Genomic DNA, 24,632 nt, shown 5'->3' on the forward strand with positions numbered 1-24,632 from the left:
TTCAGCATGACTAAAATACAAGCTGGTGCTGGCAGCCCAGACTACAGTTAGGTGGTTCCTATGTTCTTTTACTATAGATGATATTAGATGATGCAATTTGTACTCATAGACTGTGAAGTGTGTCTTTAAATTCCCCTTTTTCACTTGCTTCATAAACTCGTTTTCATTTTAGAAATCTGCAAAACAGCTCTGATAAGTCAAGAGAGAAGGTGATGTTCTTTTCTCTCTAGATATTTTTCCCCTCTAGAAATACCCTCCCTGACATCCTCAGCCTTAATGTTAAGCCACAGAACAATTGTGCTGTATCATACAATATACCAGTGGTTAGCTTGAGCCCTTTTGCTTTTGTATTTTTCATTTTTTTTAAGTAAAAGCTCTCGCATTTCTCAAAGCTTATCCCTTTAGCTTTTCTCTTCATCTCTGAGTACTATGCAAATGACAAGAGAGTTGGGATGGAATAGGGAGAGTTTCTCTTTAGCACGAATATGATTTAATTGGATCTTCTTCCTGTCAATCGTTCTGGTATTTATAACACTGTTTAAAGTAACTGTTCTTTGAGAGCAAGCCATTCAATGCTACCTTTTACTTCATGCCAAATTCAGATTAAGGGAGAAGAATCAATAAGAATTAGGAATGATGATGTTTTTTGTCAGATGGCCATATACACCATCTGCTGCTTGTGTCACATAAGCAAATTCTTATTTGCATTGAGAAAACCTGTGATAATTTCTTTAGAAGTTTTATTTTACAGAAGCAGTTCTTTAAACGAGTTCTTTAGCCAGCAGCATGAATTCTTCTTTTGTGTTTTGAGGTTTGATTCTTTGAAATTGAAGAAGCTATGAACTGAGACAAACTTCTCACAGCTGAAGCTTTTGATTGTGATACTATCACTTAGTGTTCTCTGGGACTTCAAACCACAGCTTTGCCCTTAACGGGGGCATTAGTTGGTCTTCTCTTCTTGGCTACTGGCATTTTTGAACCTTGTAGGTGCTTGGTATATTTGACGTTCTTTATAAAATATAAATAGCAGATGTCAAGTTCAATAGTTGTTGGGCGAAAATATGCATGTACAATTAAGTCTCATTTACGTTGGAGGAAATTCTTGGATGTAATTTACAAGGCAGTTATCTAATGGAGGAGATCTAGTTGCCGTAGATTTTGCTGAAAAAAATGTTAAAGGAAGTATGTGATTTGAGCTGTGATATGGGAAAAACAGAACTTAAATATACTACAGCAAAGTTAGAGTTGCATTCAAAAGCAGCAGAAGAGAAACAGAATGCATCACCAACAGATAGCTTACCATCCTTTCATTCTGCTTTTTACATCCTCTCAAGAAGTTTTTGGACTGTAGTTGGCCCAGATATCCATATTTCTACTTCTTTAGATTGAATATGTTGACTTTGAAATAGTGTCATGATATGTGCACTTAACTAGCAAAAACAAGTGGTCTGTATTTGGATGGTTTACATTAGCTTACATGCTGAAGGTTCCAAAAATTAAAAAAAAATCCCTGGTTGTTCTAGTCCTGTTTGTTCTCTTGCCTACACACAAAAAAATTACCCTTCTATATTAAAGTATATGAGGTAGTCTGATTTATTAGTAACGAGGCACAAGCTGTGAGGGTTATAGTATACTGATGACTTTTAACTCTCTTTCATGTTGTTCCAGCTGATTCAATAGTGTGAGTAAGTCAGGAGGAGGTTTAAATAAGAACTGTCTGAGTTTTAACCAACAATAATTCAAATTAACTTTTGTAGGTAAGAGGAAGCAGCTGAAAGAAATGATGAGGTTTTGTATGAGAGGCCTGCTCTTGATAACATATATTTATAGTTTAGGAATTTTGTTAAATATGAGCCTTAATTTGTTAGCCCTCAGGGGATTTTGCAAGTCGTGTATTTTTTCCTAGACCTTGTGGGACTGACAGTTAATTAATGTTTTTTCTACTGCTGTGCCTTTTGTTGTTCTTTGCGTGAGCTGATTATTGGTCTTCAGTTGACTGATACAGGAATGAAGGCTAATTATATTTCAACTTAGTGATACGTATGAGTTTCTAGAGCACAGTTATAAGTACTATTTTAAATTTTTACATAAATTAAGTATCAAATTAAGTATAATGTTCCATGTTTCAATTAAAAAACTATCATTGCTTTTCAGAGATACGTTTAAGATGCTGTTTTATGCTGAAAATACATGTCTGAAGAGTAGTTGCAGGAAGTTTCTATTTTTTCCCACTCAACTGCTTGAAATAAAAATACTTTATTTTGATAAGTATATTTTATTAAATCACAGGGGAGTTTGCATATATTTTTTCACAAAATGTTGAATATGGAAACCATCAAAGCTAGCTTGCGCTGTAGAGGTAGATATGTTTCTCAATAGCTACAAAAATGGATACATGCCAGAAAACTTTTTGAAAATTTAGCTACAGCATTTGGGGCTATTTTATTAAGTTGTAGCAGTGCAAACTGAGGAGCAGTTATCTTCTAAAGCGTATCAGGTAGTTTGTTTGGATTTCTAAGTACTTGCCAAGTCTTCTGGAGTTTAATTGGGCTGCGGCTCACTGCAGGTTTCATTACCGTAGTAATAGACACGGGAAGGGGAGCAGAACCTTAATGGAGCAAAATAAAATAGAGCTGGGAAGATGCCTTTATTGCAGCTGAAAAATCTATGTATGTTGTATAGTCAGATGAATAAAATACAATGCCCAGTATATATACGTTTAGAAATACAGGAAGTGTGAAATATTGACACCTTGATATTGGGCATGAATAAGTATTTAAAGATTTCCAGCTAACTATCTCTAATGTGAATTTACAGGTTCCCTATGTATAAGGAAATCTAGATCCCTAAAAAAAAGGGTTTGAATTTGTATTCTATAGACCAGTTGTCTAAAAGGTTCTCACATTTTTTCAGTCTGGATTCATCCAAGGCATTTATTGAAGCTGACTGGGAGAGGGAATTAACTTCTGCTGGAAAGCAGTTGAAAGAGCAATGTTAGTATTTCAGTATGGATGTTTAAGATATTTTTATAATATTGTTGAATGGATGGGGATCTAGAATATAAAGCAAATGCATATACAATTCTTGTAAATAACTAAGTATGAAAGCTCACAGTTATGCTTCACGAGCAGATCACGTCTGCTTTGTATTGAATACAGTTGATCTGTTTGATTTAAAAAAAAAGAAGCATGATTAGAAAAATAAATAAAAAATAACTACTTTGCAATTTACATTGCTATTCATATCTAATTAAGCATAGGAAGTTTGACTGTGAAATTATGCTTACTGTAAGAGAGAATCAGTTTTCTCTAGATTTTGTTCCTTTTAATAATTTAGTACTTTACTGTGTCTTGACAATTAAGACTAGTTCAGAGAATCATATTTTTATTAACGCTCTCAAAATACAGTGAGGTAATAATCCCACAGTGCAGAACTCCTTTGCCTAGAGATTTTTGTTTAGAAAAACAACAAACTTTAGAAGTAGGCTGTTTGAGGGGAATTAAAATTACTTTCAATTATATTTTTCCAAAGCAATAATGTAGTGCTGTGCATTTATATGCTGATGTACTGGATGAGCCAGGCAATGCTTCAGTACATTTTGGTAATTTATATTCTTATGTGGTTTTTTTTAGATCTAAAGTGGCATAATTTAGAGTTTTGCTTCAGTATTAAAGGGTTGTTTTAAGTCAAAGATCATGTATGAAATGAATTCTGTTTCACATTTTGAAATGTTTGAGTTTTTTATTTCTTTTTTTTTTCCTGTTTGTTGTAACACAAATAATTATTTTTGGAAAGGGGGGAAGAAAAGTTCTCCTTTTGTGAGAGACTTTTCCCAGGAGTGTTGGTACGCGAAGTCCTAAAGAATTGTCTAAGGCTTTATAGAACAGAAGGTAACAATTGCTCCATTGAGCCTCGAAAGGCATAGAATCCTGTAGGCAGGACCCCCCTTAGGATCTGCCTGTAAAGAACTGTGCCTTTTTACTGGGGTGTTTGTTAAAGATTACCAATCTCGATAATACTGAATTTCAAAAGCTAACTCTTTAAACTAGAAGAATAGGCAAAAGTGGTAACAATAGCTCAGTGGCTATGGTCTCATATTGTGCTTGCTTTTTGTTACCCATACATCAAAAGAAAATTTTCCCCAGAAGGGGGTGGTTTTGGGTGCACTACTGCTGAATGGCATATTATGTTTCAGCTTCAGGTTACAAAAACAATCATGTTTTGAAGTACAGTCAGCAGTAGGATGTTAAAATCTACCTCCTGGAAGGCTTCTGCATTTTTTTTGAGTCCTATCCTAAAGATGTTATAATTAGAAAGAATGCTTTCTGTTTTTCCTCTGCTGAGAAATTGCTTGTCATTTGCGTAATTAGCTGCCAAGACTTCAAGATTTTAAAATGCAAAAAGTGAAATACAAACAAACCTAACTCTCCAGTTATATTTTACCAGTAAGTAATGGAATACTGAACTCTAGCTGATTTTTTTGTTTTTCTTAGCATATCATACTTCTCTTTCAGCCGATTCAACTCATCAAACAATATTGATCATCTGTTGCTATTTTTTTTCCCTCAAAAAATCAGAATATGAATCCCCCACTTCCACCACCACCTCTCTTGTCTGCTGCAATCATTGCATCAGCTTCTTCTGGACCTCAGTCTGCAGGTGTAATACAAAGGCCGACATCAGGATCAGCTGACCAAATGACACATTTACGACCACAAACTCGTCCAAGTGTGTAAGTAAAATTGAAACTTTTTGCCAGTCAGAACAATGCAATGAGATCAATAACTTCATTTGTACTTACTTTGTGCCAGCTGGCTATGTTCTGCTAAAATTCCCAGGAAACCACGCGTACAACTTAGAACAAAAACAAGGCATGCATAAAGGTGATGTCCTCAAATGGCCTTTGTACTGAGGGTTATTTATGCCTTAAGCAAATATCATCAGCTCTTGCTGTGTATAGGAAACACTCACTTCAAAAATATAGAACGTTTATCGTGTCGAAGATGAATGAATCTTTGAGTCAGTGATGAGGACTGTGTAACTCGCAAGTGGCAAACACAGGAGTGAATTTATTCAATGTTTTCTGTTATGCGTGGAATGAAAAGGCTATTCTCATATGGAATAACTTATGCCAAAACATAGAAATGCTGTATCTCATTTAGACTGTCATATTAGCATGTCATTGTCAGTCTGCTTGTCTGAGATGCGATTGAAATTTGACTGAGGATTCTACAGTTCAGTTAATTAGCGGGTGTCAATTTGGAATGAAGGCAGAAAGCTGCTAGTTAGCATTATGTCTTCACACTTGTACAAGCAAATGTGCATCATCCTTCTGGGTGAAAATATTTTGTGTATTAACATGTGCTTCTGACAACATCTTTCTTCTCGGAAGCTTCTTTGTGTGCAGTTTGGAGAGTAAGAAAGAAAAGAAAAAATAAAAATCAGGAGTGGTTGAACCACGTAATTGGACACATTTGAATAATGCAAGGGCTGCTTTTGTTCTTTCTTTTTTTTTTTTTTTTTTTATCTTCCCACCGGGTTTCCTCCCACTCCAAAAGAGCACCCATCTTGTACAGCAGGTGCATCTGGGTTTGGGCTGTTTCTTCGATGTTGAGCATTTTAACGCTGCTTCTTATGGATCATTGTGCTTTGTGTAGTTAATCAAGTTCCCATCTCATTTATTCCAATCCTCCATCTTCAAAGGGTTGCTCTATAAGAGGATACTAATGAAATTTGTAATGATTTAACTAAAAGGGAAGTTAATGAACACCAATTAAGGCACATCAGTTGCTTTCCCATAGAGGTTCAGCATATGGCTTTGTAGATCATGTGCTAGTGAAGCTTTTATTGCCAACATGTTATATGTAGCCTTTAAAGCATATTATGGACTTGCTTTACTATGTACCTGTATTGCCTTTAAAGCATTTTTGCAGGTAATGCAAAAATTCTTGGGTAGACAACGAAGAATACAAATACAGTACAAAGTAGATAAGCACGCAGTTAATGCTATCGTTACTGTGTGTAAAAGACAGTTTTGACCAGAGAATGTTTTATAAAGCCTCCTTTCTACCCCTGGGGTAACAAGGGGAGTGGGAAAGACTAGCACTGCAAGTAACTGTGGATCCTTTTCCAAAACGGGATATTATACCCATCTACCCTGATTGGCTACATCTTATGAAAAATACATTCTTTGTGAGAAAATGTGATTTATTAGAATGCCATTTCCTGTAGATCAGGGTCCATAATTATATAGATGTTTTTATATAAACAATTTAAACAGTTTTCTAATGTTCAAATTGTGGCAGAAAATAGAACACCATGTATCACTTTTTAATATGACACTCTGCATTCTTATTTGAAGACTTCCATAGGAATATTCCAGCATGCAAATACAAAAGTTGCGGTTTTGTTTTTTTTTCTCTCTGTAAATCTAGACAGTTTTCTACTAATATTTAAAAAAAAAAAAAAAAAGTAAAATGCTTTCTCAATTTTCACTATGATTTCAGATGTGCTATATTATACATTAATGTTGCTTTGCAGGAAAAAAAAAGTGAAGAAACTTTAAAAGGTGAACAACTGCTACCTAACTTACCCATAGACTTCCAATTCTGTTATCTTTTTTTACACTGCAGTTGCATGGGAAGATTACAATTTTGCAATTTGATAAGTAATTCTGATGCTGATCTTTCATTCCCTACTAACAGAATATTTCCTTCCCCTTCCCCCCATTTCCTCCTCCCAAAAGTTGGCATGTCACCTAGTGTAAGAAATTAGAAGGAAGCGTAGTGAGAGAGGAGTAGGTTTTGATGGGATTTGGAGTCATTAATCACATATTTAGAGGTCACTAACTTAATTAAGGAAATGGACAATCTTATTGGAAGTGTTATCTGTTACAGTGTTTTTAATGGTCGTTGTTCTCCTTGTTACTACCATAACTTTCTGTTTTAATATTGTAAGTGTGATTGATCAACTGCCATACAACCCTTTCTGCCATGCCTTCTCATCTCTGACCCTGAACTCTCTCAGCTAGAAAACACAAGTGATGTTTTTAATGGTTTTAGATTTAACAATTACATCTACTTTCCTGTCTTGTAGATATATTGCTATATACCCTTACACTCCTCGAAAGGAGGATGAACTGGAACTGCGGAAGGGAGAAATGTTCTTGGTATTTGAACGCTGCCAAGATGGCTGGTTCAAGGGAACTTCCATGCACACAAGCAAGATTGGTGTTTTTCCTGGCAATTACGTGGCTCCAGTTACAAGGTACATTTTCATAGAGGGGTCTAAATAGTTCCTAGGTGTCTAGTTTCAGGTCCTAATCCTAAAACTAAATAATGGAAAAGCTGCAAGTGTCAGCAACTGGCATATTTTTCAGTTGTGTTTTAGTGTTTTGTTTTCAATTTTGGCAGGACAGTGACAAGTGCATCACAAACAAAAGTTCCCATGTCTACTGCGGGCCAAACAGGACGAGTGGTAACTATGGTCAGCCCTTCCACTGCTAGTGGAACATCTCAGAAGCTCCAGGGGAACGGTGTGGCAGTGAACTCCAGCACAGTACCCACAGCTGTGGTTTCTGCAGCACATATCCAAACTAGTCCACAAACCAAGGTCCTTATGCACGTGACAGGACAAATGACAGTCAACCAGGCTCGCAACGCAGTTAGAACAGGTAAAAGAAAAAAAATAATAATAATAAAACAGCTTTGTATTTGCAGTAGTATCTTTGTGGTACACAAACTATTTGTCTGGGCAGGTGACTTGAGTAAGAATATGTGTAAATACATGTTTCTGTTTTTCTAAAGTATTTTTATAGTATTTTATAGAGCTGAATGCTTTCTGAAATGCCAGTATATCTCTCTAAATTCATCAATCTTTTATTATTCTGCAAGCAATTGTGTGTTCGTATGTATTCCTACTGTTGGAAACTTATATACAGGTATCTTAGGTGGAAATTTTTGTTTTTCCATCAGTATCTGGGATGAAGACATTCTTTGAGCTTCCCGACTAATATGCAATTCATGTAGTAATAAAAGTGATAAGAACATCTGAGTCATAGCTTATGTTTTTGTGCTAACTGCGTAACAACTACAGATTGCTCTAATTTAGCATTCGTTCTTAAATTCTCACCTAACATCTTTGAAGACTTTTAGCATTCATTCATGCTTCTTTTCAGGGCTCAGGGCTGGTTTTTATGCTTTCCAAATTGTTCTCTACACTTGACTTTAACTTTATCCAGCTTTGACTCTGAAACCATTAAGACTGGACTAGCTTCAAGATACGTACCATCTATGTCATAAAACTCAGTATTTCTGACAGGTATAACTGCCTTTACTGTCTGGGGCAGGCCACATCATAGTGAAACATGCCTTCTTGTTATTTAAACCCAGATCCAAAAAGATTGATAGTGGTATTTTCAAGAGTTTTTGTTTACCAAATCTATGCGCTCCTCTGTGGATTTGCCAGGCTAGGAAAATAACCATGCATCTGGAATATAACCTGTTCCAGTTGCTCCTAGGCCCTCAAGAGGAAAAATAATAATTTAAAAAAAACAACACAGCAACATAAACCTCCACTGCAAACTATCCCAGTGTTCCATCTTTCAGCCTTGTATTTGGGCCCTAAGATTTCTTAGATGAAAGAACCATGAATGGAACTTTTTTTTAATCACTACATCCTAATTGGCAGAGCAGGAGAGAAAATGAGATGCCAACGGTATAATCTGTTACCAGATTAAGGATGATTATTTTTTATGGTCTCAATATCTGTGATTTAGCCCACTCTTCCTTCAGAGTCATCTCCTAAAACACCTTATGCATGCTCAGATGCCAGCAGCAGGTTTGATTTTGGAGGTAGAAAATGTGCATGTGTCTTTAGATGCTTTATTTCTTTAATTGGCCCGTCTTCCTCCAGACTGATCTGAGGCTGGAAGACATGCGATAGTCCTTTGTAACCACTTTGTTCTTTACCTTTAAATTAAAAACAACAACAACAACAAAAACACACCAGGTGCTATTGGCAGCTGGTAAGAGAAACCTAGCAAAACATCTGTACGTTTTTGCCTCTCAGGCACAGGTGGTTCCTACTTCAAATCCTTCTTTTGAGCTGTCTAAAAGTTTGCAAGTGACAGCACAAAGGATAAGGTTCCTGTGGGCTCCAGAGGCTTTTCTGTCTCTGCATCTCTGCACTTCTGTCAAGATGAATAAGCTCTTACGGTTCCATTCAGCTGGAAAACATGACAACGTGCTTTCCACCAACTTTTCAGGTCCCAAATGGAAAATTCAAAGGGGCTGTGTTCTCTTCACAGGGAACTTAACATTGTATTGCAGTGTAAAGGTGTACTGTTCACTCACAGTTCAGTCACAAATATATATCTGTTCTTGTAATGGCCTGTTTAACTAGAACCAAAGCAATAATGGTTGCTTTATGTGCAAATGTTACATAAAACTGTGTAGTCAGCATCTGAAATGTGATCATATGGAGCTTTTGCTTGCTGAGTGTTATTCTCTCAGCGAGGCTTCGCAGGCTAATGCTGCATTTGCAGGGCTGTTCTTCACTTTCAGTTTAGCTCAGGACTTTGAGGATCCTTCTTCAAATGATCCTAGTGAGATGTTGCTCGTCGTCATCTGCAGTGAGGGGGATCCATTCTTTGATGGAAAGGAACTGGAAAAGAAGTGTATGTTCTGCCTATTTTGTTAAAAGATGAACTACATGAAAGCAGGGGAACTTGAAGCCTTTTCCTATGGATTTCATCAGGGATCAGGAAACAAAACAAGAAAGCTATTCCATACTTGTACTCCATTGTTTGCATGCAATTATAGACATGGCTTGAAGAGTAGCAGCTACTTGTAAGAAAACTGACTTTATGTCAGGAACAAAAGGCAGCATTAACAATTGACTTTTTTTTATACCAAAAAGCTTGCTGCTGTTGGTTTTAGGCAAGCCTGCACTCTCCCTTTTTGAAATGTTCATGGTACTTAGAAAAGGTCTGCTACAGTGGGAGAGCTTACATATCAGAAAATACACATAGCAATTTGTGGTGCTTTCTCTTTAGGAAACAACTTGTGTTTCTTATCTCAGAGATTATAATTTGGTATAATACTTACTGTAGTATTGTTATATCCCATTTGTGAATTGTGTCAGGCTTCTTTAATACACTGTTAGTACAGTATACCCAGGGGATTAGTAGAGAGCAGAATAGAGTGAGTGCTAGAGGCTTGATGCCAGCATATCAGTTACAAGAAGACTGCAACTCTAATTAGTATTAGAAAAATCAAAGTGAATTGATATATTTGAGAAGTATGCTCACCAAGCTAGAGAGATGACCCCTCTCTAGATACTCTGTTTCAGTGTATTTGAAGGAAAGAGGCTGTGCAGCAATGGAATGGGGCGTTTTGCCTCGTGTTGTTTGGGTGAAATGTCTGCACTCCATGCCACCCAATTGTACAGAGATACCCAGCCTGTTTTAATGATCTAAAGCATATAATGTTGATGATATAACTATGACAGCAATGTTGCTTCTTGGAAAGGATAAATTAGTTCATGCAGAGGTCTGTGCTTTGCAGCTAGGCTGCAGCCCAGGTTAGTGTATTCATCCCTATGTTATTTTCCAACTTCCAGTGTAAATGTTGCTTTTATTTCACAAGGGTATGAGTAAATCCGTTCCTATATTTAAACACCCCAAGAGACAATAGCTTACGTTTTCAGAGAAACCACTCACAGCAGTAATTGCCACTGTACTTATTGTTTGAAAGACCCACTAAATCTGTTGTGATTTTGTGAGTAGTTTAGGGAAAACAATCCAATTATATTTTTAGCAGCTTCTGTAAGGAGTGTTTCTTCCTACATTGTTTTATATGCCCTGACAACTACACAGCATATTAAAAGGAACAAACAAGTTCCAGGCAGGATTTAACTAGCTCTTGTGAACTAAAATGTAATGTTTGCATTTCTGTTCTTATGTGAAGCGTTTTACTTAGCAGCTTGGATATCTCCACAATAGTTGCGGTGATGTTAATCTTCTGTTGCATAGTGGTGCAAGTAGGTTACCAGGCGTATGCTGCCACTTTATTATGCTGAGATAAATTGGATGCTGTGTAAGTTGCTATTATAGTAATATAAATGGAATTGGCACAGGTAGGAAGGAAGCTTCTTGTAATTGATTAGTTATAACACAGTGACAGTACCTCTCTTTCTGTGTGCCTTATGAAAAGATGAACTGTCTTGCATATTATTCTTTTGTTCTAGTTGCTGCACACAATCAAGAAAGACCTACGGCAGCAGTCACACCCATACAAGCGCAGAGTCCAACATGCCTTATTCCTGCAGCTGTGATCATTCCCCACCACTCCGTTGCCTCCCAGCAGCTCCAGCCCCAGCTTCCAAATACTGCTGCTTACGTCACAGCTGTGAATGTGAACCGCTCAACCATCCCTCTGGCATGTGCAACAGCTTCTTTGAATTCTCCCAGCGTTGCTGCTTCATCTTTGGAGGGAGATATTAGTGGGAAAACTGTAAACACTCACCCTGGAGCTCCTGCATCTCCAGAGAGTGCTTTAGCAGCTGGTGGAAGTGCTGCTGTCAGTAAAGCAGACAAGGATGGCAAGGTGGGTAGAGAATCAAGTCACTTCCTTGCATTCTCCAATTTTTATCATGCAAACTTTTGAGAAATCTGTATTTATTTCTTACATTTGCTGAATTGGAGCACTGTAAGTTTACAAGGCTGAGCCTGAATCCCAGGCAGCCATTTTGTGACTATAGCAAGCCCATTCATGGCCATTCCATAATAATTTAGGAGGGATAACATACAGAGCAGACCTTGGAGAAGGGTTAAAATAGGGTAGCAGATTCATGCCTCTAGTGGTGAAAAAAGGTGAACTGGTAAAGTTCAGAAGAGCTATTAGACTGACACTTGGAATTTTAAATATTTTCTTTTCTGGAACTGTGACCAGATTGCTGGGTGCTTTAGAAAGTTACATGGTTAGTAATTGTTATCAGTAAGAATCTCTAAACTAGTATACTACCCTGGTAATGGGAAAAAAAAAAGTAAGGAAAAAAAAGAAAACAACAACAACAAAAAACTTACAGGAACATAAGAAGTTTAGTTTTAACGAAATGAAATTCATATTTAGTAAAAACTAGTGTTCCTTTAGGTTGTATAAATAAGTGAAAAAATTCAATTATGAAACAATTTTATTTATAGTACTACAACATTTGTCTTATTAAGTAGACACAGATTATGAAAAAGGTTATAAGGAATGTTTATTGCACAAAGAAAAAGAGGTAAGCTGCAATATCGATCACATAAGTATCTTTTGTAAATGGAGGTCAGTAGAGTTTCTAGTGATTCCATTTCTCTTCCTTCCATTTAAAGTACTTTTCTCTGTGTCTGAACTCATTTTCAGCGTCCAACAAACCGTGTCATTATGTTACATTGTTGGCAGAAACATTCCTCCAAATTTCTGAGTGGTTGTCTTTTACAGTTGTGGTCTATTTGGAATCTTTCTGTTTTTGACAATTTCCTTTAGATCTCAAATGTTTTAGACATTACCTTGCTACTTTTCACCTACATGCACTCCTTAATGAAGTTTTTGAAGGTTTTAATCATAGGTTTGTAACAGTAATCTCACCCACTTTTTAATTATTTTTGCTGATTATTGTTGAATGGAGGAACCTAGAAGTTTTTTTTTTGTTTAATGGATTTAGCTGTAACCACTGAATCCAGACCAAGGTGCCTTTAGGCAGGACTTTTAGAAAATAGATTTAGAGTTCAAGGTTGAAGATGCTAACATATTCGGATCGTGTTAATTTCTTTGAGTTTTTGTATTTCTTTCCTATTCTGTAGACAGCAGTTCTTTCCTGAAATACCTTTAATTTCTTGGAGACTTGGAAGAAAGACAGAGAATTTTTCATTCACAGTTCACCAATTCCACTGCATCCCAAGCTATAATAAAAATCTCATATTGCTTAGCTTTTCTCTTTCTGTGGTTAAATAGCTTATTTTTGTCTTCAGGGCTTACAATCTGGCACCTCTCATAAGCACTAAATTCACTTAGTCAAAGGGTTGGTAAGAAGATCACTGCCACACCCCTTAAAAGACAAACACAAAAGCTACTTAAATAATTCTCTTTAGGGTAAGTCTTAGTCTTCAGGGATTCCTGTCTGGACAAGCAAAAAGAATGTTTACAATTCTCCCCTCTAGCAGAACAGCAAAACACAATACATTCCCCTTGTGGCAAATTTCTGCTAAATCATGAAGGTCTTCCCTTACTGAGGGAGGGTAAATAAAAGACACTTATCTAAACAGCGGCCTCCAGGGCAGACTTTTCTCCCTGGTTGGTTTGAAATGATTCTTTATTCCTTCCTAGAAACTTCCTTGTTAACTAAATGTTTACTTCTTAGATTCCCTTTGTGGGAATCTAACTCCTCACTCCTTTTTCTAGACAACCTTTTGGGCCAGTGCCATTGGCTTTTTAAAGTAAGCTTTAACTTACCTTAACTAAGCAAAAGGGCTTAGCATATTTATGGTCTAAACGAGTTACAGTTTTTCTCTTAAGAATTTTAATAATTGTCTTTCTCTTTTATAATTTTTCATAATTAACTCTTGTAATAATTTGTACAATATCAAGCATTTCCTCATAATTTACTCGAGTCGTCTCTGATCAAGGTGACATCTGTAAGAAGGAAGTGTTCAACTCTTTGTGGAATGCCTTTGTTCTCAAATGAAGCACTGCTTTTGGTTCACAGAAAGAAAAAAAGGGGTTGCTGAAGCTGCTTTCTGGAGCATCCACCAAACGCAAGCCCCGCTTGTCACCTCCGGCATCACCAACTCTGGAGGCTGAGCAAGCAGCTGCAGAGTTAGCCCTGCAAGGTGCAGTTGGGCCAGAGCTTCCGGCAGCAGGTGGTCACAGCAAAGCTGGATCCTGTCCCACCGACTGCGAGGTCTCTGGGCTGGTGCAGGAGGCGCAGCATCGGAAGACAAGTTCCCTGGATTCCGCTATTCCGATAGCGCCACCGCCTCGGCAGCCGTGCTCGTCCCTGGGTCCGGTCCTGAATGAGTCCAGGCCTCTTGTCTGTGAAAGGTAAATTATCCCTGTCATGAAACTTAGGCAAAGCAAGGAAAAAATTGCACACGGGTATTTGCTGTGTATTAGAACTGCTAGTAGTTCTTCAAAATGCTGAGGTTTTGTAGAGAAAATAAAATTTGCTCTTCTAACATTGCTTTATATACTTACCAGCCAACTCTAATGTCTGTTTATTTTCTTTCTGTGTTACTTTAAAGTTTTGGCATAAAAAGACATTCAAACACGGTGATCTAGTCCTGGTATGAGAACTGAGGTAGATAAAACAGAACACTTTATAATCTTGCATATGTGAATATCAGGTTAGTCTTTAGGATTATTAGCAGTACATAATTGCCAACCCAAACATATGTTGAATAAGGCACTTATCTATGCTTAGGCTTACTATGTAATTTCTTAAACTGTTGCAGAGATAGCTTTACTGTATGAAGGCCCTGTTACTGTGCATTCCACATAGGAATCTGTAGGGCAACCTCTGAATCCTGGCAAGTAAGCCTAAAAAGCGCACAGTTGTCTGGTCTCTGAAGCTGACAGGTAGTTGCTTTAAAGTTCTGTCCCTTTTATTTTGTGTGCACCTATTATTTTCAAATTTCAAGTTCCTCAGTAGGCTGCACAGGCTGTGAAGGAAGTGGCAGTTTTATAACTTCTGTCTCTTTTTATTACCCTTGGTAGTAGACAAGCAATATGAAGAATGTCATAGGATTTCTTTTGCAGTAGCTACAGGATCGTGTGGCGTACAGAAAAAAATAGGGTTGCGGTATAACAGTTCTAAGACTAAATTGATTCATGCTGACTACTGTAGACTTTGTTCTGATACTATTAACTCATGGTGTGTGGGCATACCATTGTACTTTCAGAGTCCCATTGATCTTAAGCTACATTTGTGTCTTAAGAGCCAGACAGTATGTAAGTTTCTACTTTGTCTTTTATTTCACTTCTGTCATACCTTTAGCATTTTTTTAAAAGGTTATTACTGTTTCTATGCAATTTTCTTGCAGGAAATGTCTTATTTCATATTAAGTTTCTGAAGTAGATTACATTCATGGATAGAAAGTAAAAACTGAAGGACTTTGCTTTAAAACTAACATAATTTATTTTCACATTATCATGAATCTATTTGGCACAGTGGTATATTTTAATGCTTTGAATGTGACAATAATATCAAATTCATTCTGGTATGACCAGTGGATATTAACATAAAGCTATTTGCATCCACACAAAATGTGGATTTTTCACTTCCATGATGGAGTTTTCTTGTTACTACTTATTGCAAATGATGCTGTATACTTTCATTGATATAATAATAATATACACTCAAACATTCCTTTTAGTATAAATCTGTGTCCTTAATGTTTATTTAAGTGATAATTGCTACCACAAAATAATTTTCCCTGATAGTCATGTAGAGTCGTTATACTTTTGTCAGCACATTTAAATAGAATTTCATCTGGGTTCTCTTTGTCCTTTTCAGGGCAGTGTTAATACTTTTCTTGCTGATATGCTCTTGTTAAGTTTGTTTCTTTAGGCTGAATTGCTTCAAATCTGTTGCTTAATAATATGTACAACTCACCTTGTACTCAAGGTCTTCAGAGTAACTTAGAAGCATCAATCAATCCTACTAGTTCTCAGAAGGGGTGTGTAGGGAACGTACTGATAGTACAATAGTATCTTCAGTGAAAATTTGGAGTTGAGGAGGAAAATAAAAATAAGTTCAGCAAAAAGCAAAAGAACAGAGAAATCTGCTAAAATTGTTCTGCTCTTACATATCACAATTGCCATCACAGGCTACAGTCTGTTTGGAAAAGGTAATGGTACTCTTTCTATTCTGACTCCAGTTTTGGACTACAATTACTAGTGTTTAAGGTTTATTTTCAAATCTGACTAGAGGATTTAGGAGTCAGGTTCTGCTGATATTCTGGGTGAATTGGCAGCAAAAGTGTCTGAATCAACTCTGAAAAGCACTTGAAAATATTCCTGTTTAACACTGAGTTTTCTCTGGAGTCCTGGCTTCCTTTAAAGACACAGGAGTACATTCTCATTGTAGTCCCACTGTTTCTCCATTCACTAGAATTGCAGGTTCTCTTAGAGTATGTTTAATGTATGTTCTACAGAAAAGAAGTAAAAAAGTGAACCATTAAAGAGATTGTTTCCAGTTATACAGAATAAATAGATTAGCATATTTGATAGCGCACAGGTTCTTTGTGGTATGGATTTGCAGATAAATACTGTGATACCTGTAGCCATTTCTCTAATGGAAGGGAAGATGATGGCATTCCCTTCCATCTTAATATTGCAGGTCTCCTCTGTAGCAAACCAGTAGTTTACTTGCCACTACTGTACTCTTCTCCTTTGAGCTAGGTTGACTGCTCAATGGTGTCCATGCTCTTTCATATGTTCATTGTATAGGATAAGGAGAAACGTTAAACAAATTTCAGCCAAGCCTCGCTTCCAGTTTGGAGCAGTTTGGAGAATTCTTTTCTCCTCGCAAAGGGTGTTAGATCACCTGCGACTTTGCAATGGTGTTCAGGCATTCTTCTGGTCCCCCAGCCAAGCTGCAAGTTGTTTTACAGTGGTACCAAATCTTTTTCAAGACTTTTCTCTTTTAGAAGGAAGCATTGATTAAATAGCCTTAGGTTTTACAGTAAATATATAGCACTGTAATAATAAACTTTTCAGCACCCCACAAGGGGGTTAAAGACCTGAAATCGGACCTAAACGCACATCACTGTGTAACCTAAACTATAAAACAAGTCCTTCATCCAGTTATAGTGAAAGATAGCAGAAATTTTGTTCTGCCGGTAAAGTGGCTCTAAGCCATTTAATTCCCCACAGAATGATTGGTGTAATATCTGCTTCCAGTGAGCAGGCTCGTGGCTTTAGAGGGCAACGGGTTTTATCAGGTCTGGCAGCATGTAACTCTGTTCAGAACCATTCCCCCCTAGAAGGGGGTTGATCAGTGCATCAGGGCACCTACTCAGCAGATGCAAAAGGTGCACAACAGCAGTATATAGGTGAGGTGAAAAGTAAAAATTCAAAAAAACAAACAAAAAAACCCTGAAAAGTTTAATATAAACTTTAGTGTAATAACAGTAATTCCAACTTTCTGTTGTCTGCTTTCCTCAGCTAAATTTTTTTTTGCATATGTGAAAGTATCCTCTAGGTGACTGGACAAATGATTCATAGAACAAAATAGGAAAAACACAAGTAAAACAGTCTAAAAATAACTGCAAATAGCTTGGAAGAAGATCAGTATTTAGTGAAATTGAAGCGATGAAGGAAGAGAAACACATGAAAGATGTAATCCTTTTCATGTTATTGAAAAGTGTCAGAAATGCCAATATTACCAATGAAAAGTAGAATGGAGAAATGTGAAGATAGATCACCTTCACCCCCCTAGAAAAAAAAAATCACAAATACGAAGTGCAAGAGCACTGTGGGATACAGCCAGACACGTTAGGAATATCAGGAAAGAACTCATGGCAAATATAGTGGTTGCTTCTGGGAAGCTGTTGCAAGTTCATTTTTATAATATTTGATCACTAACTTATTAGAAAGAATAACATTTTGAAACATAATTTAAAAAATACTGTAAAACAGTCAAAGCAAATAGAAAGAAAACACATACTGTGCATCTAAATATACTGGGCAGATGGGGGATTGTCGTAACTGAAACAAAGTCGTAGTTTATAAGTCACTAATGAATATACTGTGCACGTAAAAAGTATTCATAGATTACGTGACCAAAAGGATCTGCAAATTTGACCTTCAGACATTGAAAACGTTTGCAAATACTGAGTAGGGAGATAAACAAGGAAGTGTTTTGGAGATTCAGACGTGGGAATGAAAATGTTTTTCCAAAACATAACCCACGCTTAGTAAATGTGGTTGTTTTTTTCCAGGAACCTGGCAATGAATTTTTGAGCTGAAGCATAAGCTCTTTATTGTGCATAAAATTGGTAATTTTGACAGTCTGTTGTAAATGATGAAATAGGTAATAGAAGAATAATTTTTGTTCCATAGTTGATAGAAGGTGATCTGAATGGACAGCTGTATGAATTTATGATGAGTCTGGATGGGATCACCTCTGTTTGGGCAAATAGAATTTGTAAAATATGACATGAAATTTGCTGGTTTGCCATAATAAGAAGAGATGGTGTGATTTTTAAAGGCACAAACTCTTGTAGGTTTCTTGCTGATTATGCATTGCAGAAGATAGTAAAACAGCACTTAAATGCCAGGAGTGTTGTGCTTTGTATTAGACATAACATTAAAAGATGAATATAAAAATATTTGGAAAGCTAATGAGAGGTACTAAGCTACTGCAGGGGTGTGAGTGTTCAAATCTATATGGAAAGCTTTGTATTTCTGTGCAAGTTGGTGATGGTCTAGGGAGGGCAAAGAGGAGATGGGTGTTTGCTAAGTTGTTGGGTTTTAACACTTAGGAAGGAACCAGCAGCAGAAGCTGGGAAAGGAATAGACTAGTCTACTAATTCAGGAGAATGCAGAGGTAACTTATGGACAGCATTAGAAACTGAAACGAGGGTATTTCAAGTGGAACAAATATTTACAGGGCACAATTTGAAAGAATGGAAGGTAAGTAATATAGGTATTCTTTCTTAACACTCATTTTTAATGGGCTTTTTTTTAGATAAATATAGTGTGTGTTCTGTAGTGTGGTGGTTAATTTTGAGCCCCCAAAGCAACCATTTATTGCAATAGTAGAAGTTCATCATAGCTTTATTGCAGTCCTTTATCTTTTACTATCTTGTCCTGTCTGAGTAGAGGCTGTTGTTTATGTCAAGTAGTATACATTCTTAAGAGAACTTATGGTCTATTAAAAATGTTTGCTTGTTATGTCTTAAGGCAGCATGGAAACCCAAGCTGCCCACGGCAGAAGTTAGTGCAGGGGTTTGCCAGGCTATCTAGGCTGGACAGGTAACGTTCTGAAGCTGTACATTTGATAATCTCATAATTTGGCTTGGTAGCTTCTATGAAGCATGAATCTAATAATTTCAGTGCTCTAAAATCTGGGGATTTTGATAATTAAAATAAAGTCATAGTTTATAAGTCACAAAATTTGATGACTGATTAAGTCCTAATATAATTTGCTATGCATACATTTCCCAAAAGACTTTAACTATTTACACCGCACTGCTACTCTTTTTCTGAATATTTCTAACAGTGTGGACAGACTTTATTTTTGTTTTATTTGTTCTTAGGCAGAATGCACTACTATAACACATCTTTTTCTGTATCAGCATTACAGAATTAACTTATATTGTTATGGTACATTGAGCTATAGTTGGTATTTCATCCTTTACTGAAAGTATCCTGTTACATTCTTCATGAGTGAAATCAGATTTTACCCAACACATCTAGCGCTGCACTGAAGGCTTTTAACCTTAAAAGTTTTTGAATTCTACAGTGAGCCATGGATTCTATTTGATTTCAACATGCTGACATTACTGGCTGTGTAGCTAGAAACTCAATTATAATAATTATCAGAAAACTTTCGAGAAGTTGACACAATTGTCTGCGGAGCTATAACATTTAAATTTTAGGTTGATGTGAACTCAGGCTGTGATATTAGATTGAGTGGTGTTATACATGTTTGAAAATAGGTGTAGAAGAGTGTTTGTAGCCTGTATTTAGTGTGTAGTGGAAGTCATATTCGAAAAGTGATTTTACTGTGAAAAATTGGAAAAACATAGTTTTTTCTTATCGGTCAGATGCTAAAGAAAATTGTTGGGCTGAACACTTTTTAAAATGTTGTTTTAATATAGTAGTACACAAATTGCGCAACTGTGTCTAATTAAGATGGCATGCATTCTTTTCCTGAAAAGCTTCTAAGATAAACACAAATAATTAAAAACAAATGCAAATTAATGTGTTTTGTTAGTTGCATCTTTTTATACTATGCCTTTCCTTAAGAACATTCCCTGGGATAACATCATATTAAACATATAGTCATAAAATTATGCCCAATTATTGCTGTGAATGCTTTGATATTGTTGAGTCATGCTAGCTGGAAGAGCCTGCAAATTTATGTCCAAAAATGTGTTTATAGGTTTTCTCCTGTTATTTGACCTTTTAGTGCATTTTTACAGGGATCTTGGTTAAAAAATTGTGGTAGGAGATGCTTACGTTTGACTTAAATTCATTATGTTGCTATTATTATTTTCTGTTCAAGATATATTTAACTTTTAAGTTGCTGTGTTCTACTCAACAAACAGTTCTAGGCAGTTTCCTGTTTTGGTAAGTTTTAACGTGCACAAGAATATTTTTAAAAGCATTGGTTTTTAAAAAGAACCTGAACTAAGGTGGGATTTTTTTTTCTCTAATTATACAGGTACAGAGTTGTGGTGTCCTATCCTCCTCAGAGTGAAGCAGAACTTGAACTTAAGGAAGGTGACATTGTTTTTGTACACAAAAAACGTGAGGATGGCTGGTTCAAAGGCACTCTGCAACGAAATGGAAAAACTGGCCTTTTCCCTGGCAGCTTTGTAGAGAACATTTGAGAAGATTCATTCCAAGAGCTTCAAATCATACCATACTGCAAAGTAGCACAAGTATTTTACCAGAAAAAGCACAGTCATGAAATATTTTCAAATGACTGTAATGTAAACAAAAATATTACATATTTTTACAGTGTCTATAGCACAATTACACCAGCGAGCAAAGAAGATGAAGGCATCTGCTGGTTTTATCACTTCGGATTCTTAAGTGTGATGTGTGCCTTGTACTGTCTGATTTATTATATAGAGGAACTTTTTTCCCCCAAGTATGTTACATAAATGAACATTTGTTTACAAGGCTGTACCTAATTTATTCTTGTTTTTTTTTTAAACTTGAATTTTGTGTAATAGCTGAAATTCTTGTGACTATGATTTTAACAAATTATTAATTTATGAAAGAATAACTAAGGGGAAGCTGGATTCTCTCCTTATGAACAAGCAATTATATCTGATAAAGAGCCTCCAATTTATCCTCTGGACATTTTTCCCCTGCCGTGTCTGACAGTGGAGTAAGTCTCTGTTTTACGAGTTAATGTTGAGTGGTGGTGATGTGGCGTCAAATAGAATTTGCCAGGTGGGGAAAAAATGTGTATTTAGTTCTTTGGATGGAGAGAAAAAGTCAGTGGTGTTCCTGAGTCTAGTTCTACTCCTTCATAAATCACCCAAGCAATGTTTCCAGGAGGCAAAGATGTATGTGAACAACTGATTCAAATTCAACAATTTCAAGGTTAGAATCATCTCAAGGTTAGGAAGGAAGAAATTTAGAAGTGTCGGTACGAAATTCCCTATACCTTCTGTTTATGTAATAACTGGGCTATTTGAACAAAGCTTAGCTTTGTATAATTTGGCCAGTCCTTCGAGCATTTAGCCCTCAGGATCCAACAAAATTGGAAGGAATGTTAAAGCCCAACACTTAGAACAATGATAACTTGAAAACACCTGTTTGAAAAGACTGAATACAAAAATAAATTTATAAGTTGTACTTAATGTCTAAAAATGCCTAAGAAGTGTAATTTGCTGTTTTCTTCTCAAACTGATCTGCATGGCCAAGAGATGTTTAAACATGTCTGAGCAATAGTGGTGGTAAGTGATGCACTTGTGTTAAAGTAAAAGGCTGTATGAAACACTGTGAAAACTTTACTAACTTCTTAACCATTGCTACTTTGGTATGTTCTGACCTTTTCTTTGTCTTGCATGTGTTACTCAATTCTTGCAGTAATATAGCTGTGCATGATTTGCATTTTCCATCCCAATTACCTGTTGCTGGGTTATTTTGCTCTGAAAGTTTCCCAAAAGCCACTTGACCAAAACTAGTGAGCAACTCACCTTCAACTAGAGAAGGTGTCCAGTGTTTGAATCATTAATAATATATTTTAATGTCCTTGCAGCTGATGGATATAAAGAATGCAGCCTGCAAGAAAAGTGTGGTTAGTCTTTCAGGGTTTTGTTAAAGATTTGACACTGGTGAACACACACGCTACTCAGCTGAACTTGCTTTTTTTATTTTACTGTTTGATTGTGAGTCACAAGTTCAGTTGTGACTTTTTGCAAGACACTGAGCACCATCGTCTCCAGTTAAATCTGATGTAATTTGGCTGTTACTCAGCACTTTACAAAGGGAAGCCAGTAGTGTGATTCAGTGTCACACAGTATACAGAATAGTGATGTGTTAAATCCTTATCATTTTATTTTTTGAAGTTATACATTGAAAAATATCATATTAGTGACAAGGATTCCTTGCCATATCAGGTAGTTACCATGATGGTCTTAAAAATAAGAAAAAGTATATCTATAAGTATATGTAGTTGGACATGACATCATTCCCAAATTAACCGTCTCTCTGAAACACTGTATAATTCAGTTTTTGTGTTTTTAAATATTTTAAATAGTTTACTTGAATATTCATGTAATATATAAAGGTTTTGTGAAATGAATTTTTAGTTAGAAAGAAGCTGATATCAGCTTTTGTCAGTATAAATTGGCACTAGTGTGTCATAATATTCTTATTTTGGAAAATTTATTGCATTTTATATTAAAGACTACTAAAGGTTAATTTTTTCTATCTCTACTCTCCATATCTTAAACAAAGTGACTAAGGTACCTCTATTAATAGAATTTCATGGTGTAAAGTCAGTTAAAAATCAGCTGTTAAATCCAGTAGTTCTGTTAGATGGAATACATTTTAAATTTTTTTCATATTAAATGTTTGTAAAAAGGGCTTATTACATAGCAGTGCAACAATGACAAAAATGCAGTTTATCATTCCTTTTTTGGTGATCTTTTAGGGGTTATTTTTTGGTTTTGGCTTGGGATTAATTCAGTGTAGAAACAGACAAACCCTGTGCATTTGCTTTGTGTAATTCCATAAAAATTTTGTAAGATATTTTATATCTATGTTTGAAGTCCAGTGAATGTTAAGTGTTTGATTTACTATGTTAAACTTCCAATCCTAATAAATATTTTCTTAGCAAACAGCTAAATCAAAATGTGTATGCAAACATTAAACATAAAGTACTTGTAAAACAAACAAAAAAAAAAAACAGAAATTAATTTCAGAATTTATAGGAGGATATTTCTGCTGATGGAGAAAGTCTTCAGATTCCATAATGTTGGAAGTTTGGAATGGTGAATATTATGCAAAAACTGTAGAAAGAACTGATGGATCTGGCTGATCTTTTCCCTTTGCTTATTTCTGCAAGCAACTTCAGAACACGTAGGTAACTTCCATCTCAATCTGATCATGACTGACTAGTTTGCTCTAGGTCTTCTTATATCAGGCACACAGGAGTTAAAAAGTGCTTTCCCTAGAGGAAGTATCTTGTGTAATAGATCTGCTGTGTGTGTACTGAGAGAGTTCCCAGCCCTGAGGTTTGAGCATCTACTGAGGTAGAGGTGTTGGGTGGCAAGAGACTCCTTTGCCCTGAAGAAGTTTGCTGTGTGCACCAGACAGACAGTAATGCCTAAGTAGGAGACCTCGATTTGGATGTGTTCACTCATCTACTATATACGTGTGGCTGATGGAAAAATCATAGAAAGTTATTCCTGATAGTATTTGCAAAAATGTTTAGATGTTCTAAATGTTGCAGCTGCTATGGTAGGTTTCTTGTTAGTTAAGACTGACTTGGTCCTACATCCTGCTAGCAGTGGGTGATGCAGCTTCAAGTCCTCTCTGTAAAGAAGGGATATTTAGTCTAAGTTTCCTTAATTTAAAAAATATGTTTAACAACAAAAAAAGCAACATGAGTGGTAGAAATGCAGAGTAGAAATTATTGAAAAACAGCTTTATTTTTTTTTTCAGAATTGTGATCAGACATCAGTGTATCCGCAGGAGAAAAGTACACACAAATGTTGTGGTAAGAAATAAAACTATTTCTTTGGATTGGAGGGGTTTGTTTGTGTGTGTGTGTGTGTATTTTCCTGTATTGTAATTATTGAATAATTCTAATACGTGTTTAGCGTTTGGATTGCCAAAGGTGCCTGAAATCCTTTTCACCCTCACTTCATTACCTCTGCCTTACAGCAGTGATGCCAATTATGATAGTTTTGCATAGGCTTAAAAACATGGCTTCTGAGCATTCTGTTTCTTTTTCATAGGGCTGGCAAAATGTTTCAGCTGGATTGCTCTTTTCCAGTAGCTTTAAGCAAATATGTTTAAAGGTGCATATTGACTTTAATGAAGCACAAGAATCCATTTGTCTATTTAAAAAGCTTTGTGTCTGGCATTAATAAAACTCCAACAGCATAGTCTCATATATTTGCACAATAAATAGTGACGTCCCTGGTTTGTAGGGTATCCTGGATATTGTAGGACATACCAATGCACCCATCTTCTTTGGATTCTTACCACGAATCTGCAGTAAGTATACTTCTCAAGTCATTGTCAAGTGCTCTTTTCCTGCACTGTGGTAAATAGTTAATGGTAAATCCTACAGCAGATCTGAAGCTTGGCTTGACCAAAACCAGTGTTACTGTTCATTTGAATGATTTAATTATTAATCAGCTGGTGTACTCAAAACACCTGTATATAGAAAAAATA

General features: G+C 36.2%; 1 protein-coding gene across 3 annotated transcripts in view; it reads left to right on the plus strand.

The window, feature by feature from the left end:
• SH3RF1 (SH3 domain containing ring finger 1) overlaps positions 1–23,980 on the plus strand; it is an 85,412-nt gene extending 61,432 nt beyond the window's left edge. The window contains exons 8-14 of one of the 3 annotated variants that reach the window (XR_005819807.1): positions 4,578–4,732; positions 7,096–7,266; positions 7,413–7,672; positions 11,248–11,606; positions 13,747–14,081; positions 18,524–18,674; positions 20,431–20,533. Coding sequence is in view for 2 of the 3 variants with exons in the window: in XM_040556594.1 (XP_040412528.1) it covers positions 4,578–4,732; positions 7,096–7,266; positions 7,413–7,672; positions 11,248–11,606; positions 13,747–14,081; positions 20,431–20,599 (1,449 nt within the window). In the remaining variant the exon portion in view is untranslated. Of the gene's footprint in view, positions 1–4,577; positions 4,733–7,095; positions 7,267–7,412; positions 7,673–11,247; positions 11,607–13,746; positions 14,082–18,523; positions 18,675–20,430 lie in introns of all 3 variants that reach the window. The other 2 variants (XM_040556594.1, XM_040556595.1) reach the window with 2 other exon arrangements.
• The last annotated feature ends 652 nt before the right edge of the window (positions 23,981–24,632 follow it).

The sequence above is a fragment of the Cygnus olor genome, chromosome 4 (genome assembly GCF_009769625.2).
Source record: "Cygnus olor isolate bCygOlo1 chromosome 4, bCygOlo1.pri.v2, whole genome shotgun sequence".
NCBI classification, from domain to species: domain Eukaryota; kingdom Metazoa; phylum Chordata; class Aves; order Anseriformes; family Anatidae; genus Cygnus; species Cygnus olor.